Here is a 19,153-nt window from a genome sequence, read left to right as displayed (position 1 = left end):
AACATGTTTCCTTAATGTCTGATCATATAGTAAACTCACTTTATCATTTCATTCACTACACATCTTACTGATTGGAACTTTAATATGTGAACAGCCATCTTTAAAGTCTGTGTCCCTGTAACTGATCATGGAGGACGTGACCATGAGGGAGAACAAATACTGTTATAACTGGTGAAGAAATCAATCAGCTGATTAATGTTTCATTACATCAAGAGTATCAGTGTGTGTGTGTGTGTGTGTGTGTGTGTGTGTGTGTGTGTGTGTGTGTGTGTGTGTGTGTGTGTGTGTGTGTGTGTGTGTGTGTGTGTGTGTGTGTGTGTGTGTGTGTGTGTGTGTGTGTTTGTGTGTGTGTGTGTTCCGGTGTGTGTGGGATGAAAGATTAGTGTGTTTACGTTGGCAGGGTGAAGTAATTACTGTTCTTACTGTAGGTGGAGCATCCCAAACACACACACACACACACACACACACACACACACACACACACAGCAGATGTTATCCCTGTCTATTTGTGGTGTGATTTTTTTCCTTCAGCGGAGGGAAACATTGTCGAAAACGAAACATGAACAAGACGACTTTGAAGTGACCATGAAATCAAACGCACGTATTGTTGAAAACGTTTATTCTCGGGTTGAAATTGTTTGTTATTGTGAGACTCGACGTGAATTTGTGCCTCAATGTTTTTGTTCGCAGTGAAACTGACTTCACTCCGAGGTTATTCGGATGTTGTTGTCTTTTGGGCGAGAGTCCACCGAAGGTAATGGAAAAATTCTCTCACACATCTGAAAGTTATCAGCTGCCATGACATCATCTGAACACACGGGCGTGATGACATCATACCGAGAGAGAGAGAGAGAGAGAGAGACTACAGGAGTAAAGAGAAGTTAATCCTTCAATTATTAAACCCCTTTAAACATGAAACACCTGAACAGAAACTTCCTTTTGATCTGCACATGATTAATGACTGAACAAAGTAAAGTAGGAAATTGTTGAACATGAATTATGACTTTAAAGGCAGGGTTGGTCATTTCCTCCAGATCCACTTTTTTAAGATTTTGGTAGAAATTGTCTTTAGGTCCTGACAGAAATTAATAATTCATGTTCTCTGAAAAAGGAACAAAGAAAATCTATCATCTGTATCAGTTTGTAAGACTGTAAAAACTTCGACCAATGTCTGTCACGAGGTACCAATCTGATGAACCAATCAGACGCCTCCCTGTCTCCCTGCTCTACCTCTACCTCTTGCGTGCACTAACCCACACTCAAAGCACATCTTTTTCATCAAAGCGTTTTTGAAAAATTACCAACCCTGCTTTAATATGCTTTGCTTAGTTTGGCCCTCATAATGTCGAGGTAAACAAAGAATATTAAGATCATAATTCATGTTCAACAACTTCATAACTTTCTATCAATAAGAAGTAATTAGGAGGTCAAACTCTTAGTTAATGACCTGTTAGCTATAGACGATGGACATGTAGAATAATCACTTAAAAATGACTAAAAAGCAGCTGGTATGCTACTAATTAGCATGCTAACAAGGGTCTAGTTTATGATGAATATTGTGACCTTAATTGAAAGTGTTACCAAGTATTTATTCATGATTCTATCCAGCGCCGGTATATTGTGACACTAATCCATCGTTAGGTTTGTAACATTTTAGTATTGGAGCTGTTAAATGTGAAGCTAATTTTATGTAGGTTGTACGATGTTTCATAATGTTCTCTTTTTCTGATGTTTTTTAAGAGGGAGTGTTAGATAAGTCAGCCTCTCTCATCTTAAAATGTTTCTTTAAATCAAAATGTTTGAGGAGATTAGAGGAGAATTAACTGAGGTCCAACACAGACTCTGAGGTCCCACACAGACTCTAAGGTCCCACACAGACTCTAAGGTCCCTCACAGACTCTAAGGTCCCTCACAGACTCTAAGGTCCCTCACAGACTCTAAGGTCCCACACAGACTCTGAGGTCCCACACAGACTCTGAGGTCCCTCACGGACTCTGAGGTCTCACACGGACTCTGATGTCCCTCACAGACTCTGAGGTCCCTCACAGACTCTGAGGTCCCTCACGGACTCTGAGGTCTCACACGGACTCTGATGTCCCTCACAGACTCTGAGGTCCCTCACGGACTCTGAGGTCTCACACGGACTCTGATGTCCCTCACAGAATCTGAGGTCCCACACAGACCCCACCCTCCAAAAAGGACAAAAGATTGAGAACAACAGCGGTTTTAATCTTTTCTCTTATAAACAGTAACCTAAAAGTCAGGACAGTGGATTAAGTGTACAGTGATTGTCTACAAGATGTCATAAAGTTCAAGTATTAAAACAAACATGAATACAAAAAACTGTACCTCAACTGTGCACTTCACAGTCCCAGTTTGCACTGAGTCCAGTCTCTAACATGTAGCTTTAGCTCCCTCTAGTGCTCGCTGCAGAAACATAACATAACACACTTTGACTCATATTCAATGGAATTTTTCAGACATCCGTCCATCGATTGTCTGTACAGCTTTTCCCTGTTTGAGGTTGCAGGGGGTGCTAGATCTGATCCCAGCTGTCATTGGGCGAGAGTCGGGGTAGACCTGGACTGAACGCCAGTCGATCACAGCAGGACTAACAGACAACCAGCCACAGTCATATTGACACCTACGGGGCACTTTAGAGTCACCTGTGAATGTACGCTTCTGGTGCTGATGGGCCCAGGAGGAGAGTCTGAATGTTGTGTTTACAAGCTGCAACAAACATTTCTACTGACTCCACCTTTGAGGAAGGTGGTGTCACAGATGTTTCTTTTTAAGAAGGGATCTCACCTTGAGAGAAAAAATAATAATTTCTGTACCTTAATTTGTGTCAGATTGCTGCACAGTCAGATCCTATTAGTGATACAAACAAGAAACGAGAGGATGCCTTCCAGCTAGTTCAGGCAGGCGACTCGAGTTGCACTGACTTTACACTTGACGTGCATCTTTATCCAAACACCTCCTTCCTGGTCTCGCCCTCTCTGCTCTGTCATAGCCAGTTCTGCCCTGCACCAGTACTGCACTCTTGCTCAGCCCCACCTCCACCCCAGCATCCACCTGTAGGCTCCGACTGGGAGGGTTTAAGATATGAAATATGAAATCTGTGAAGTGTTATTATTGAGGTGACTGTGGTAGCAGAATGTAGGTGGAGACACAGGACATGGGACTGTCTGGACGCTCGTCTGTCTGATTTACAGAGGAGCTTTCTGCCTCACTCTGAGGTTGGTATCCATCACTGCTTTTCTCTAAATGTGTCCCCCCCTGAGGCTCAGGACCCGAGCTGCACAACTGATACCCCGGCACCATCGTCAGACTATATGACGGGTTCGGGAATAAACTCCTGAACGGAGGGTGGATGGCCGAGGAGGGTTGTGGGATGCAGTTTCTCACAGGCTGGTTGTAGTAACTCTTCTCAGTTTGTGTGTGTGCAGAAACATAAGGAAGGTTCTCCTGGATCACATAATCGTTCACTGGTGCTCCTGGTTTGTGCAGCTCTGGGACATCCATGACATCAGCCTCACTGTGGGGGAACTGATCCACCCGAAGATGATGACATCGATTTTCACCCTTAAAAAACACAAAACAGACAAATATCTCACAAACATTGAAAACATTGGAGGTATCTGAGTGTGCAAAGGCTGAAAAACCAAAAGTTACACAACAGGAAGATAAACTTTATTAACACCAAATATCAAAGGATTCCTTCTACACAGTCTTTCATTCCCTAAAGTCTCACAAGCTACATACTGAGCTCAACTCAGTCAGAACCCACCAGCTGTTTTCTGACTGATTTGGCCTTTGGGGGAGAACGCCAATATTGCAAGACTTCTGGTTTGGCCAGCAGCTTTTTTGGGGCCCTGGTCCTGGTGGTTCCACAGGATTCATTTGGATTAGAATGATACACATTTGAACTTCCACCTTTTTTCTATCAGGGATCAGATAATACAGCTCGATTTGTACTTTAGTGCTCTAAACATAGACCGTGTAAAGCATGGGCGTAGTCTCACTGACCTCAGTGAATTTTGAAGGCTTAAGAAGGCGGTCGCCATATTGGTAGGGCTATCTCAGCCTATCTTTTGATCGACCGTAACCCTAACAACAGACAAAGAGGTGGAGCTGAGACGGCCTTAAGATTCCTGACAAACCGCTACAACATGCCCGCTTGCAGTCATATCAGCCATGCCACTTTTTAGGAACTCCTATCCCTTAAAATCAAAACAGATGAGTTATAGGTTTATAGGAGATACTATAGGTGTCTTTAGGAAGCATAGGGAGGCGTTCAGAATCTCCACCTTAATGTAGTGGAGGAGGGTTTTGTGTGTCCAAGTGAACCAGGTAGCTGTGTTGTCCGTGGGCACTAGCCCCTTGTAGGGTCCTCCAAGGCTAAATTGTACCGGGGGAAGATTTCAACAAATCCCCTTTAAAGCGGAAGAAATAGGTAACAGCCACCTCACTCGGACGATGGAAACCCGGGAACCCCCCTGGAGACAGAGCTGAGCATCAACTGGCTGGCCTTACCTCCATGGAGCCAGGTAGAAAGAACTACATGGAGCCACGGCCCTGTAGGCCAATCACCCACAGGGAGGGGCATGGAGGTCGGGTGCATTCTCAACCAGGTGGCAGGAGAAGGCGGGGCCTGGGCGTGCTAATCCCTGGCAGCACTGACTGGTATGACTATACTATTTTCTATGTTTCTTAGTGTTTACGAAGAGTAAACTAACCTTCATGTGTACATTTAGTTTATTGTCCCTTTAATGTAAGAACCTACCATTGTCAACCATTTGTCCCTCAACACCGGCGTTGGTATCGGAGGATAGACCTTGTGTTTGATACTGTAGGACGTAAGAATGTATGAAAAATTAATTTCATTTTATTAAAATAACTTCATCAGAGGTGACGATTGATCTTACTGTGTGAAATTGTGAATGTGTTGACCTTCTTACCATGACCAGTGTCTGAAGCAAAGGGTGGTGACGAGGGAGAGGAGTCCGAAAACAGCGACCAACGAGACGCAAACGATCTCGATCAGGTTATCAGCTGGTGAAACGACCAGAAAAAACACCATCAGATGAACATTTTGTTTGACTCCAGACAAGTGACTTCCACACGTTCAAAGAGAAGAGAGGAAACATACTCAGAGAGTTCAAGGTGGCGGTGATGGTTGTGGCTCCCCCCTCTCCAGCTGCTGTCTTTGCCCTCACTGTGAAGGTGTAGGTGTTGATGTTGAGGTTTGTTGCTGTCAGACTGGAGGCCTTAGGATCGTCTACACCGGGAGGAAGAGACGTGTTTTTCAAAGAGACCAATAAACATTCAGCTCACAACCCTTCATGAAAACGAGCATTTTAAACATTTTACTATGCAACGTTTATATCACGTGTGCAGCTTTAAGGGCCTTTTCTGGGTGGTTAGGGTGCTAGCATGAGCAGAGGGTCCTCGAGGCGGGCGGCCCGGGTTTGGGTCCGACTTTAGGTATGTCATTCTCCACTCTCTCTCTGTCCCTGGTTTCCATCTGTCCACTATCCTGTCCCTCAAATAATGGCATGAAAAGCTTTGTAAGCTATTATTATTATTTTTTTTAACTATTCCTATGAAGTCCTTAATATTACAATGTTTTCATCAATGTAACATTTACTCATATATTTTTTGTTCCTTTTTGCCTTTTTTTGATCGGAGAGCTAAAGAGAGACAGGAAATGTTGGAAAGGAGCGAGCGGGCGATGACACGCAGCAAAGGGCCGAGGTCGGATTCAAACCCACGGCCGCTGCAACGAGGACTGTAGCCTCTGTACATGAGGCGTGCATCATTACTAATAGGCCATCCGGCGCCTCGTTCATGAAGGTATTTTATATAAACCGTTGCCTTGCATGTTTTTAAACTGCTTATGAAGGCAGAAGAACTGGAGTTGTGTGTTGCAAAGTATATTAAAGATTCATTTTAATATTTTGATCTCGCCCCCATTTTTACATATTTCAGGGTCTAAATAACTAAGTTTATTAGTATGAATATTCATGAATCTAGCCTTTTAGAAGTGTATCCAACTGGAAGAGAAAGTGTAGGCTGTACCTGCTAATAAAATATAAACAAGACTGTTAACAAGAGAAGTTTGTCAGCCATGTTTGTTCTGTTGCTGTTGTCTGACCTCGGCCGAATAAATCCTAAATAATCCACAGTCAACATTTACAGCAGAAACACCCCCACCCAACAAAGTTTTTTTTTTAAAAGCTCCAGAAGATTGATTCAGCCTGCAGCAGTGAAACAGGCTGTAATGGCTGCAACATGATCTGTGGAAGCAAATGCATCCAATCAAGGTAAGTCCACTTAAAGTTGTTGTTTTGGATCCTTTCTCTGAAGATGTCAAGACACTTAGAATAACAAACTGAGCCTGCAGGGACAAAAACAACAACTTTTAGTGGACGCACTTTGATCAGTTTTAAGTTAAAGTCGTTTCACTGCTGCAGCCTGAAACAATCTACTGGAGGAGTGAATAAACTTCTTTACCTACTTGTCATTTTCACCTCAAGATCTGTTTTCAAAAAGTGCCTCAGTTTAAAATACAGCACCATAGTGTTTTGTACAAACATGATTGTTGCTCCTGAAGGTCAGAGTGAGATATTTATTAGCAGTATTTAAGACAATTAGCAGTAGTAGTATCAACAGGGTGTCACACTACCTGTGCTGACGCTGAGAAGTTTGTTGTTGTTGTTGTTGTCAACATAGTCAAGCACGTATCCATAAATGAAAGCGGTCTGGTTTCTTAAAGGTACAGGCTCCCAGGATATCTCAACGTCTGAGTCGCGCTGGTTCCATTTCAATGACTGAAACAGGCCGTCTTCTATTCCTGACGGAGAGAAATATGTGTGAATCATTGTTTGGGGAAAAAATGATTTGTTGAAATGACACGTCTGTTAAGAAAACAGCCGCTTACTTTTCTCTTCAGTATATCCTTCCCTCTGTTCTAACAACACTGGAGCTCTGTTTGTGCAGGCGTACACCGACAGAGAGTATCTCACTCCAGCTTTGAAACTTTCTGCGCTTAAGAAATATCAAAATGAGACAAAATGATGCAACAAGAATGCAATCATGTGTCACTGTGGGTGTTGGCAAAGATTAAGACTCACTTGAAAACACTCTTGTGTTTGTCACATTTGGAGGCACTTTCAGCCACTCCACTCGGCAGCTCTCTGACGCAGGACACCAGTCCACCACGTATCCGCAGCTGGCTGCAGAGCTGACAGACCAGGACAGATTGAAGCCGCCATCGCTGCCAATTATTCCATCAGTTTCCACATTGGTTATATCTGGAAGAAACACTGTTAGGAATTTTAATTTCTAGCCGTGAACACGTCTTAGTGCAGTGGTTCTCAACTCCTCTAGCCTCAGGACCCACCACCGACTCCTCCATGAGAAATGGGGACCCAAATTTCTGATATTTTTCAACCAATCAGATTTAATGAATGAAAATGTGTGCAGTAGACGTTACAAAACATGTGATGGAGGCAAGAAACTGAACAAATCAAACTAGTTTAAAAAGGGCTTTGTACTTTTTGACACCATTTTTTCCCAGGCACACACTCATGACCCACTGAAAACGGCTTTGAGACCCACTTTTGGGTCCCGACCCACTAGTTGAGAACCAATGTCTTAGTGCACATATTCTCTGTTCTACCCTGCTGTTGTAGGTCGTTTAAATTTAAACGACCTACAACATATATATATATATATATATATATATTATATAACGACGTATGTTGTACTCACACAGCTCTGTAAGAGTCATACCTGATTTACGTCTGGGGATGACGATGGTTGTCGGGGATGAGCTGCCGTTTATATTCCTGGCTGACACAGTGACGATGTGCTCCTCAGTGGGGTCGAGAGTGAGGGAAATGCTGTTGTGATCCACTTTGGTTTTATTCAGCCGCTCTCTCTCTGCGGTCTCTGTCCAGCTAACTTCATACTCTAAGATGTCTCCATGACTCTCGTTGGCCTGGGGTTCCTGAAGAAATAAAACATCAGGACTTTAACTGAACTGGCAAAAACAGATTTTTTAAATTTAAATCTTTTACATACTACAAAAATAGACAGATTTTTAAAAAGTACAAATTTACTCCTTGTCGGGTCGTTGTGGAAGACAAGATAGGAAAGACTTTAAAATTCTTGTTTTTTTTTTATTAATGAAGTTCTGACCAAGCATCTCTCAAGAAACCTCAGAAAAGAGAATCTTTCAAATATAATTAAACAACCAAGCATGTCACAAACTTCTTCCTCAATTGAAAAGAAGACACGTGTCCTTCATCAAATACATACAAGCTTAAAAATAGCAGTGCCTACTCTATTTGACTTACTTTCCAAATAATCACAGTTTGGTTATCCCTCGCCTGCATCCACACGTCGAGGGCATCTGGAACTGTGGGACAAATGGACAATCAGCGTGCAGGAAAAAAGAGATTGCATGTTCTAAAGGAAGAATGTGCAACTTTTTGATCCAGTAGATGTCTCCCTTGAGCACCAGCATGAAACCAAAACAAACTGCTGTTTGGAGACACCTCTTCCATACTGAAGTCGCTGCTCTCCTCCAGAGACACACCTCCAACCCCCCTCTCCACTCGCGTTCACACAAAGGAGTTTAGCTCAAGCAGCAGACAAAATTGTCCTTTGCTCGAGCTGCAATCACCTGTGTCCTGCATTGTTGTGTTAGCATGCTAATGTTAGCGCTCTTTAGTTAGCTCGTAGCTTCACATTGCAGATAAATTGACACAGAATGAGCGTGATCTAAAAACTCTTACTAACATCCAAATAATCAGTGAGTATGTTCTTCTCTCTAGTCCTTGACTAAAACAGCTTTTACACACAAGGGGAGGAGCCGGCCGTCCCGTCCATGTAAACACGACTCTGACAACAACACAGCCAGCGGGACTCGAGCTTCTCTCTCATTGTAGACAGTCATGACTCAGAGACACATTTACACAGGAGATACTGGATTTCTGATATATTTATGTGTAACATGTTACACATTCTTCCTTTAATGCTATAATCTAAACACTTACCATCCCCCCTCGTGTGGAAGTTGACACTTGAGCTCCAGTTGCTCCATTTCCAGAAATGTTCTGTTGTTCCACATCTTACTGCCACATTGTAAGTCCAGTTTGGTATCAAATCAGTCACAACCACAGAAAGAAGGCCAACTCCAAAGATTTCACTCTTGAAAACACAGCATGGACAAGGATTATATTAGATTGGTACTTCTTTGTTTAGGTTAATTTTCAGGCGTTTTGCCTTTAATTAGACAGGACAGTGGATAGAGTAGGAAATCAGGAGAGAGAGAGAATGGAGAACGACATGCTGGAAAGGAGCCACAGGTCGGACTTGAATCGGGCCACCCACTTGGAGGACTACAGCCTCTGTACATTGGGTACGACCTAACCGCTGGGTACCTTTTAACCCAGGCTCTATTTTTACAGAGTTGCGGTCTAAATCAAAAATGAAAATGAAACATTCATGAGTTGCTCTGGTAGATTACTTCTGCTGGCGGCTGCAAAACAGTCTTTTATGGCAGTTTCAAGAGTATGTCCACCTAAAGTTGTTGTTTTGGTCACTGACAGGCTCAGGTTAGTTCAAGAGTCTGACAACTTTACAGAAGGATCCTCTGAGACCTTCACTATCTTGTTATGAGAGTAATACTGTTTTTTTAAGCAGACACAGCTGGTAAACACTCTCTTCAAAAACACCAGGGAAGGAGGGAGTCTGGAAACAGCGATGAAACTGTAGAGATACTTTCTGTTATGATGTCAGACCTTCTTTGACTGGAGTTACTGGTCGACAGGAAGGCAGTGTTCACAGCCTGTTTTGCAGCTGCAGCAATCTACTGGAGCAATCAAAACTTTCCATACCTTTCAGATATTGAAGGTCCAAAAACATGTAAAAGATATCCAATTATCAAATATATTAGAATTCCACTTCAGTAGTTGTAGAGATACCCTCCCTCTTCTGTCTACTCACCATTGTATTTGTTTCAAAATGGCTGACGTTTACTTGGCAGGTAATATTAAGATTGCTGTATCGTTGCACTTTCCAGCTCCAGCTCAGGGTGACGTTTCTGGCATTCACAGCTGAAGCTGACACTCCCTTTGGAGCAAACATGTGCACTGAAACACAACAAAATACACAGAATTTATTGACTTTTAAATTTTTTTTTTTTTTTTAAATCTGACAAGTATAGCACCAAACAGAAAGTACACTTCATACCTCTTTTCATCAGGTCTGCTCTGTCTGTTAGCTCCTTTTTCCCTAAATTATTTTTGGTTGTTAGCGTCCAGGTTCTTTCACCGACTTCTTGAATTTTTTGAGAACATCTCCCCTTCGAACCATTTGGACAATCACTAAAACACACGAAACACCAAGAGTGTACATGTACATGTAATTTGCTTGATTTTTGTGACCAAAAGCAAACTTGTAATATGGAAGCAAAAGAAAGAAAAACAGCATTTAAAAGCAACTGAACAGCTAATTATTTTCAAAACGTACACATTTATTACAAGCACCACAGGTTTGTGACCCTGTATAAAGCAGCTCTCTCAGAACGCTCCGTTTTGGTGTGTGTGTCTCTTTAAATGTAATGAGCCTCCCCTGAGTTTTCCTGGTAGACATCACTCCTTCACTAGCCAGAATAAAAATGGCGGACTTGCGCAAAGGTTTTGCTCTAGTCTGGGGGTGGAGTCCATGGGTGGAGATACCAGGGGAGGGGAGGAGATTTCTTTTTTACCAGAATCCCACTGTGACATCACAAGGAGAGCACATTTGAAACGAAGCATTGGACACAAAGGACTGGATGGGTTTATTTCACATTTTGTGGGTCGGTAAACACTCAGGTTATGTTCAGAAAGACTTTACAAGTGGATTTTTCATACTATGTTCCCTTTAACATTTAGCCTACCTTCCATTTAGCTGATACTCTGTTGAAAACTTGCGTTTGGGCAGGTACGTCTCTTTTCCAACTGTCCAGAGACAATCGACTGATTCCAGATCTTGAGTTTCACACTGAAGATCTCTGTCATCAGGACGGTCTGAATCAAGACAAATTAGAAAAGTAAAGAAACATATTTCATTGTGATTAAGGCTCCAAATAAACAACAGAATTGTGCACAAAACAAAGTTACACTTACAGCCGATGTAAGCACACGCCCCGTAGTCGGATGTTTGACATTTTACATTGGTGCAGCTGTGTTTTGACGGCTGGTCCAGGAGGACAGTCAAAACGTACGTCTGATTGTTGATCTTTCTTGTTTTCATATTCAAATTGTTATAACCACTCATGTACATTTTGTCAAAAACTGCCCCTGCAGGCATGATGCAGCAGAAATTCCCATGACGGCCAACCTCAAACACTTTGTCCTGGGGGAAAACCTGCGGCTTTTTGGAGGCTCCTCTCCCTGAAAAAGAATCTTGATTTAGCATCGCAAAGAGTGTGGTTAAAAGCACATTTTCATACTCTGTCATCCTGGTCTCTCCTCCCACATCTTCTCCATCTTCAACATCTTCTTCTCAGGCATACCCTGGACTTTCCCTCAAGATTTCAAGTCTTTATTGTCTTTGTGGAAAACAACTAAACAGGGAAGCCTCTCCCTAAGCTGTGTAGTGCAAAAAAAAACAGCTTTGAAAAGCAGGACAAATAAGGAAAAGTAGCACTGACGGGATACCAACATTAAATAGTTCCTATTTCTAAATCTACAGCTCTGACTTCTCATGATTCCTCTTTGGATTTCATCTGTAATTAAACCTGGATCCGCCTTCCTGTCTGCAACATGTTTAGCTGTCTGCACAATCAATCTTTGAATTCTGACCGCCTGCCTGTTTGAATCTGCCTTTGGGTCCTTCCTCTGCTTCCTGCATTCCCAGACTTTGCATTGATGTGAAAAATGACTGCAGGAATGCTTCTGAAATCAAAATACAGTTTAGTGAGTGAATTGTGTACCAGGAAGAGTCTTTTCCTGCGTCCATGGACTTGTGCGGTTGTTGTATCGTGAGCTGATCCTGACAGAGTGGGACGCGCACTCCAACGCCAAATATGGCGTCCAGCTCCAGGAGTGAGTAGATCCGATCTGATCGGGCGACACAGCCAATTTATCCTAAAACAAAAGCAAGTCAGATTAATGTTTCTTTGACCACTCTGAGGTTTTTTTTAAATTGTAAATAAACTCTTACACGATGGACTTCTTGTTCTTCTATTAGAACCACCAGCTCGTAGATCAGCACGTCTCGCAGCGCAAAGCAGGAGGGGTCGTCCTCCCATGTCGACAGGATCATCTGGTCAGATTTTTCAAGTGTCAGATTCTGGGGTCCACAATGCAAGACACCTGAGGGGAAAAGGAAAAGTTTAAAGAATGTACTGCTCCCAGACACTTCAATCTGTGAGGCCTTCATGAACAGAAACACAGACAGCTGACTGGAGGGTCATTGGGGGTATTGTTAAACCTGGGCCCTCTTGTTCAAATAGATTTCAGACTAAATGACAATAAGAGGAGTTTGCTTCAGAAAGCAGCAGTGAAATGCATTGAAATAGCTCCAACATAATCCTTTGGGGCATATGTGACCGATCAAAGCACGTCCAGTAAAAGCTGTAGTTTGTGTCATTGTTACTCTGAGCGTCTGACAACATCAGAGAAAGAATCCTGACAGAGATAGATCTTTTTGTAAAAGAGAGGAAGAGGATATGTAACCGTAAACAGCCACCAGACTCCATTCACAAAAACAGGAGGTGCCGGTCTACCTCCGCCCAAAAATGAAATAATTTAAATAAGTAATTTTAAAGACTCCTGTCAAACAAACTACAACTGTTACACCCTTTTTTTCCATTTGTTTAAATATGTAGGTTGATCTGTTGCCTGCTATCGTTAGAGACTTAAGGAACGCTTCTTTGCTGAAGTGAGGAGAACAACAAAATTCATATGGCTACACTTGGTTTGGAGGATTTGTTGCTGTTAGTATGAAAAATGCGTAAGGCCTAGCCATAGACGAATCCTGTGGATGTCAAACTTACTCAAAGTGAGCCATAGAATCACTTCACTTAAGCACTCTTTATTATCTTGTTTGGTCACACATTCATTATTGCTCTCTGGGTTAATAGATGTTTTTACCAAACAAGGATGTCTTTTTGTGTTTTTAAATTTTTTATAGAAACCATAAATATGTGGCCGCTGAGAAGATTCCCCCAGAGGGCATGAGAACTGGAGACAAACTGACCTTTTAGAACCGACCACAGGAGAGACCGCTTTGCTCTATTTCAGGGCACCAGCTGACTAGAAGGTTCTGGATATACAAACAGTAACCATTGAATTGAACACTGACATCAACCATCCCTCCATCCATTATCTATACCGCTTTTCCTGTTCGGGGTTGTGGGGGTGCTGGAGCAAATCCCAGCTGTCATTGGGCAAGAGGCGGGTTTACACCCTGGACTGATCACTATCCAATCACAGGGCTGACATATAGAGACAGACAACCAGCCACACTCACATTCACACCTATGGACAATTTAGAGTCACCAGTTAACCTAACGAGCATGTGTCAGAATTTTAAAAATGATCATGTACCAGCTGAAAATGGGAATATTAATCGCTGCCTTTATAAGATACATTCACAAACTAATTGCTGCTATTTGTGCCACCATCACGTTGATCAGGCACAAGGAGGAAATGGAGGTGGAGATGGAAGCAGAGGAGCAGGATTAATAGGAAAAACGTAAAGTTTCCAAGTACAACATCAAACGTTTACCTACATCTCTCCGTCATGTAATCCTGTAGACCCATGCTTTAGCCATGCAGTACTTCAACAAGTCGTTTGGTGACTCAAGAGGTCGGAAAGGGGGAACAAAATATTGAAGGTAGCTGAAGAAAGAGCAGGAACATTTAACATGGAAGAGGTTGGTGAGAATCAGAGGTAGATCCAGGGGTGGCCATCAGACCTTTATCGGTTTTCGAACCAGGCTGTAAATGTGTTAATTCATGCTGTAAAACATGCTTTTTTTGAATGGGGTGTGTATGTGACTTCAGGTGCACCAAGTGGACAGTTGACAAACTGCAGTTTTCTTTCACTTTAGCATTGGCACATGACATGTGCATAACGTTTTTAGACAATAGCCATGCACAACTAGTTGGACTACAACTACAATGGTGGACTCAAGAATTCTAGATGTGAAAATGTTTACTGGCATGACTCCCACCTCACCATCCTTTCATGCATCAGCCAAGTTTACACCTCACCGCTCTGTAGAAGGAAGAGTATGTACGCATGCACGCGCTTTTTCAATACAAAGTGACATCGCCAACTACTGGCCTGGCATGTGTACTACAGTCATTTTTACAGATCCCTGTGCATGGTGGTTGTTTTGAAAGTGTTGCCATGTGAACTGGCAACTTTTTAAAAATCTAAAACAAAATACAATACTGTTATCAGTAGATAGGTAGAAAGTGGGACACAGGTGTGGACCCAGGGGTGTCTTAAAGTTATCCAAGAAGGATAACCACAAAAATTGCAAGCGATAGATTGGAGGGGGGGTAGGGAACAATGAAATAGTATAGAGCCAAAACACCCTAACTAATGCACCAAAAATTATTAACTAAACCACTGCTGCCAAGCAGCTGACTCGAAACTAAATTGTCCGGGAGACCCAGAAACAATTCACAAAAGTAAAGGCTGCCAGGGAGGCCTTAAAACTCAACACAAAAGGCTGGGGTATATCAACTACCCAGCACCCCAAATTATTTTAGCAATAGACACAAATACACAGTTATTTGTTTATGTTTATGAACACACAGACAACAAGCGACAACACAGGGAGAACCTCTCACTACCTCTGAAGGTGAGATAATGAGTCAGCACAAAGCACTGAATTCCAGGAGTATAAATAAGCTTCCCACACCTGGCTTTAATCAAGGCCAATCAGCCACAAACACACCTGACTCTGCACTTAGGTGATTCAGTCACCAACCCCAGTGAGAAGCCAGAGAGTGTGTCCTTACAGGACCCCTCCCTCTAAGGAATGGCACCTGACGTTCCAGCAGAACCATCTGGGTGGTGGCGACGAAAGTCCGGGTTCAAAATGTCCCTAGCTGGGACCCAGGAACGCTCCTCCGGACCATATCCCTCCCAGTCTACAAGGTATTGCATGCCCCGTCCCACTCCACGACTTTTCAAGATGCGCCGTACAGTATAGACTGGTTGGCCCCCTACCAACCGGGGCGGAGGTGGTGGCCTTACTGCTGGCACCAGCGGACTAGAGCAGACTGGTTTGAGGCGAGACACATGAAATGTGGGGTGAATCTTCATAGATCGGGGAAGCAGGAGTCAAACAGTGACGGGGTTAATCCTCCGAATGATCTTGAAGAGGCCGATGAAGCGTGGCGCTAATTTACGTGACTCTACCCGCAGGGGCAGATCCCTTGTAGAGAGCCAAACCTTCTGCCCAACTTGATATTGTGGTGCAGGACGGCGACGCCGGTCAGCATACTTCTTCTTTAGTGCCACTGAGCGTTGAAGAGCTGTCCGGACCCGCTTCCAGGTAGCACGACATCGCTGGATGTACTGCGCAGCGGAAGGCACCCTCACATCTCTCTCCTGTTCTGGGAACAACGGTGGCTGATAACCATACTGACACTCAAAAGGAGACAATCCTGTGGATGCATTATTTAAGGTGTTGTATGCGTACTCTGCCCAGACAAGTTGATCGCTCCAAGTGGTTGGGTTCGAGGAGACCAGACAACGGAGCGTTCTCTCAAGCGTTTGATTAGTGTGTTCTGTCTGGCCATTGGTCTCTGGATGAAAACCTGACGACAGACTGGCAGAAGCACCCACCAGAGAACAGAATGCCTGCCAAAACCGGGAAGTGAATTGTGGGCCTGACACAATGTCTAGGGGAAGGCCATGGTGGCAAAAGACATGCTGGACCACAAGGCGGGCGGTCTCCAGGGCTGAAGGGAGCTTTGAGAGAGGGATAAAGTGGGCCCCCTTCAAGAATCGGTCTACTACCACCAGAATGACAGTGAACCCCTTTGAGGTGGGCAAGCCTGAAATAAAATCCAGGGCCACATGTGACCAAGGGCGATGGGGGATAGGCAGAGACTGGAGAAGACCAGCAGGGGGCTGTTGTGATGTCTTGTTTTGGGCACAAACCGTACAAGCAGCCACAAACTCTCCCACATCTCTTTCCATCCGAGGCCACCAGAATCTCCTTTTGAGGAAATCTATAGTACGACGAATTCCGTCATTGACTGGACGGTCAAATCGACGGGAGAGGGCATTGGGCTTCAGATTCTTCGAACCCGGGCGGTAGGATAAGGTGAAGTCAAACCTGTTGAAAAAGAGGGCACACCGAGCCTGACGAGGGTTTAAGCATTTGGCCTGCTGGATATAGGAAAGATTTTTATGGTCTGTCCAGACCAGAAACAGATGCTCAGAACCCTCAAGCCAGTGGCACCACTCTTCCAAGGCCAACTTTACTGCTAGAAGCTCCTTGTGCATTTTTCTCTCGCCGTCTCCTGCCAGCCGAGAGAAATTATGATGTAGGGAGCAAGGAGCTTCTAGCAGTAAGGTTGCATCCACAGGATTGTCTCCTTTTGAGTGTCAGTATGGTTATCAGCCACCGTTGTTCCCAGAACAGGAGAGAGATGTGAGGGTGCCTTCCGCTGCGCAGTACATCCAGCGATGTTGTGCTACCTGGAGGCGGGTCCGGACAGCTCTTCAACGCTCAGTGGCACTAAAGAAGAAGTATGCTGACCGGCGTCGCCGTCCTGCACCACAATATCAAGTTGGGCAGAAGGTTTGGCTCTCTACAAGGGATCTGCCCCTGCGGGTAGAGTCACGTAAATTAGCGCCACGCTTCATCGGCCTCTTCAAGATCATTCGGAGGATTAACCCCGTCACTGTTTGACTCCTGCTTCCCCGATCTATGAAGATTCACCCCACGTTTCATGTGTCTCGCCTCAAACCAGTCTGCTCTAGTCCGCTGGTGCCAGCAGTAAGGCCACCACCTCCGCCCCGGTTGGTAGGGGGCCAACCAGTCTATACTGTATGGCGCATCTTGAAAAGTCGTGGAGTGGGACGGGGCATGCAATACCTTGTAGACTGGGAGGGATATGGTCCGGAGGAGCGTGCCTGGGTCCCAGCTAGGGACATTTTGAACCCGGAACTTATTCGGGACTTTCGTCGCCACCACCCAGATGGTCCTGCTGGAACGTCAGGTGCCATTCCTTAGAGGGAGGGGTCCTGTAAGGACACACTCTCTGGCTTCTCACTGGGGTTGGTGACTGAATCACCTAAGTGCAGAGTCAGGTGTGTTTGTGGCTGATTGGCCTTGATTAAAGCCAGGTGTGGGAAGCTTATTTATACTCCTGGAATTCAGTGCTTTGTGCTGACTCATTATCTCACCTTCAGAGGTAGTGAGAGGTTCTCCCTGTGTTGTCGCTTGTTGTCTGTGTGTTCATAAACAAATAACTGTGTATTTGTGTCTATTGCTAAAATAATTTGGGGTGCTGGGTAGTTGATATACCCCAGCCTTTTGTGTTGAGTTTTAAGGCCTCCCTGGCAGCCTTTACTTTCGTGAATTGTTTCTGGGTCTCCCGGACAATTTAGTTTTGAGTCAGCTGCTTGGCAGCAGTGGTTTAGTTAATAATTTTCGGTGCATTAGTTAGAAGGGTGTTTTGGCTCTATACTATTTCATTGTTCCCCACCCCCCCTCCAATCTATCGCTTGCGATTTTTGTGGTTATCCTTCTTGGATAACTTTAAGACATCCCTGGGTCCAAACCTGTGTCCCACTTTCCTGACAGTAATAGTGGCCTTAGACAGTCAAACCCAGTCATCAGCCCTTTTTCCTTCAGCCCCGTTTAAAGGGGGATGACTAAATTGCACCAGTTTTTCCAGCAGTGCATTCTTTACATACTTTCACTCTGTCTATTCTTGGTGCTAATAATGTGTCAGTACAACTTATTAAAAAGGATTGCACTGTTGGAAGCAAACATGAAAAGTAATATAAATAGGCTGAAAACTCCTCCCTATCATGAGTGAATGTAAACAAGTTTGGAGCACATCGTCTTCTTAAAGGAACGGTCTAACTTCACACTAAATCCACTCGACAATCTGGAGACATTCATGTACTAAGACAACATCTGCAGGTTTTTAGAAGTGATTAAAAAAGACGTACTCACCTTTTTCTTTCCCAATTCCATCTTGTGTGCTTTGGTAAAACAGTGAGACAAACAGTAATAACCACGAGATCATTATAGTCCTCCTCACTGTGGCTGATTGTGGTCTGCGTTTGATTTGGTTGTTTTCAGCCTTTTCACCATAAAAATCCTCTGATTACACCTGAAAACTGTGTACATAAATATCAGTATACCTGCCAAAAGATACTCCAAGGACAAATTAGATAACTTAAAATTCTTACATGTGGGACTCTGGCTGGTTGCTTCTGATCCTGCACAGAGAATAAGTTTACTCTGACGTCTGTTGCTGAGAATCAAACAAGGGAAGAGTAACAGTATCAAGTTACAGAGGCTTAACTCCCTTCCAAAGAAGCCAATGATGCATGCTTACAAAATGCATTTGTGCTGGAGAGAGAGAGCGAGAGAGAGAGAGAGAGAGAGAGAGAGAGAGAAGGAGATGTTGTGAAATCCATGTGGACCTCAGAGCAGGAAGCAGAGGCAGCTTCTGGTAATCATGAGTCACTGTGACCAGATCAGACATGCAAGACCTGAACTCAGTGTTTTTATTCCTTAGTTTCTTGATGTGGTTGCTCTTTTTTTTTTCAGACGTAGAAGTCCTCTGAAGGTATTATTTTAATGACTCATGCAGCCAGCTGGAAAACACTCATTATCAGTCTCTCCTGAAAGCTTTCATCATGCAGACAAAGGAATTCTGGGATCCAGAAAGTTTTAAATAGAAGTCAAACAAGACGGGGTCAGAAAGCTGATAATGTTATAAAGAAACTAAAAGTTAAAATAATGGTTAAATACAGGATACCCTGCACCATGTGATGTGTGTACAGTATGACCGTCCTTCTTTTATAGATCAAGGATGAATTCATTTTTAATACGTTTTGGATTCATGTTGACTCATTTCACAGTAAGATTATTATATAAGCT

The 19,153-nt window shown here is 43.7% G+C and overlaps 1 protein-coding gene across 3 annotated transcripts; it reads right to left on the bottom strand.

Annotated features, from left to right (window-relative positions):
- Positions 1-2,695: 2,695 nt before the first annotated feature.
- Positions 2,696-18,616, bottom strand: LOC132992120 (leukemia inhibitory factor receptor-like). Of its 3 annotated transcripts, none has more exons than XM_061061267.1 (18): positions 18,457-18,616; positions 18,218-18,384; positions 12,220-12,371; positions 11,990-12,143; positions 11,181-11,447; positions 10,952-11,081; positions 10,264-10,397; positions 10,018-10,163; positions 9,066-9,219; positions 8,364-8,425; positions 7,798-8,014; positions 7,137-7,328; positions 6,944-7,045; positions 6,689-6,856; positions 5,153-5,281; positions 4,962-5,055; positions 4,787-4,850; positions 2,696-3,585 (listed from the first exon to the last, which is right to left on the bottom strand). In XM_061061267.1, exons 2-18 carry the CDS (start codon positions 18,288-18,290, stop codon positions 3,133-3,135), a joined length of 2,691 nt encoding a protein of 896 aa, XP_060917250.1. In that variant the 5' UTR covers positions 18,291-18,384; positions 18,457-18,616; the 3' UTR covers positions 2,696-3,132. The 3 variants fall into 3 exon arrangements, with proteins under 3 accessions (XP_060917250.1, XP_060917251.1, XP_060917252.1); XM_061061268.1 differs by having other exon boundaries at positions 7,137-7,316; XM_061061269.1 differs by lacking the exons at positions 18,218-18,384; positions 18,457-18,616 and adding an exon at positions 17,129-17,485.
- Positions 18,617-19,153: the final 537 nt, after the last annotated feature.

The sequence above is a fragment of the Labrus mixtus genome, chromosome 17, assembly GCF_963584025.1.
Source record: "Labrus mixtus chromosome 17, fLabMix1.1, whole genome shotgun sequence".
NCBI lineage: Eukaryota > Metazoa > Chordata > Actinopteri > Labriformes > Labridae > Labrus > Labrus mixtus.
Note: the sequence above shows the minus strand (reverse complement) of the source record. Positions and strands in the feature narration are given on the sequence as shown.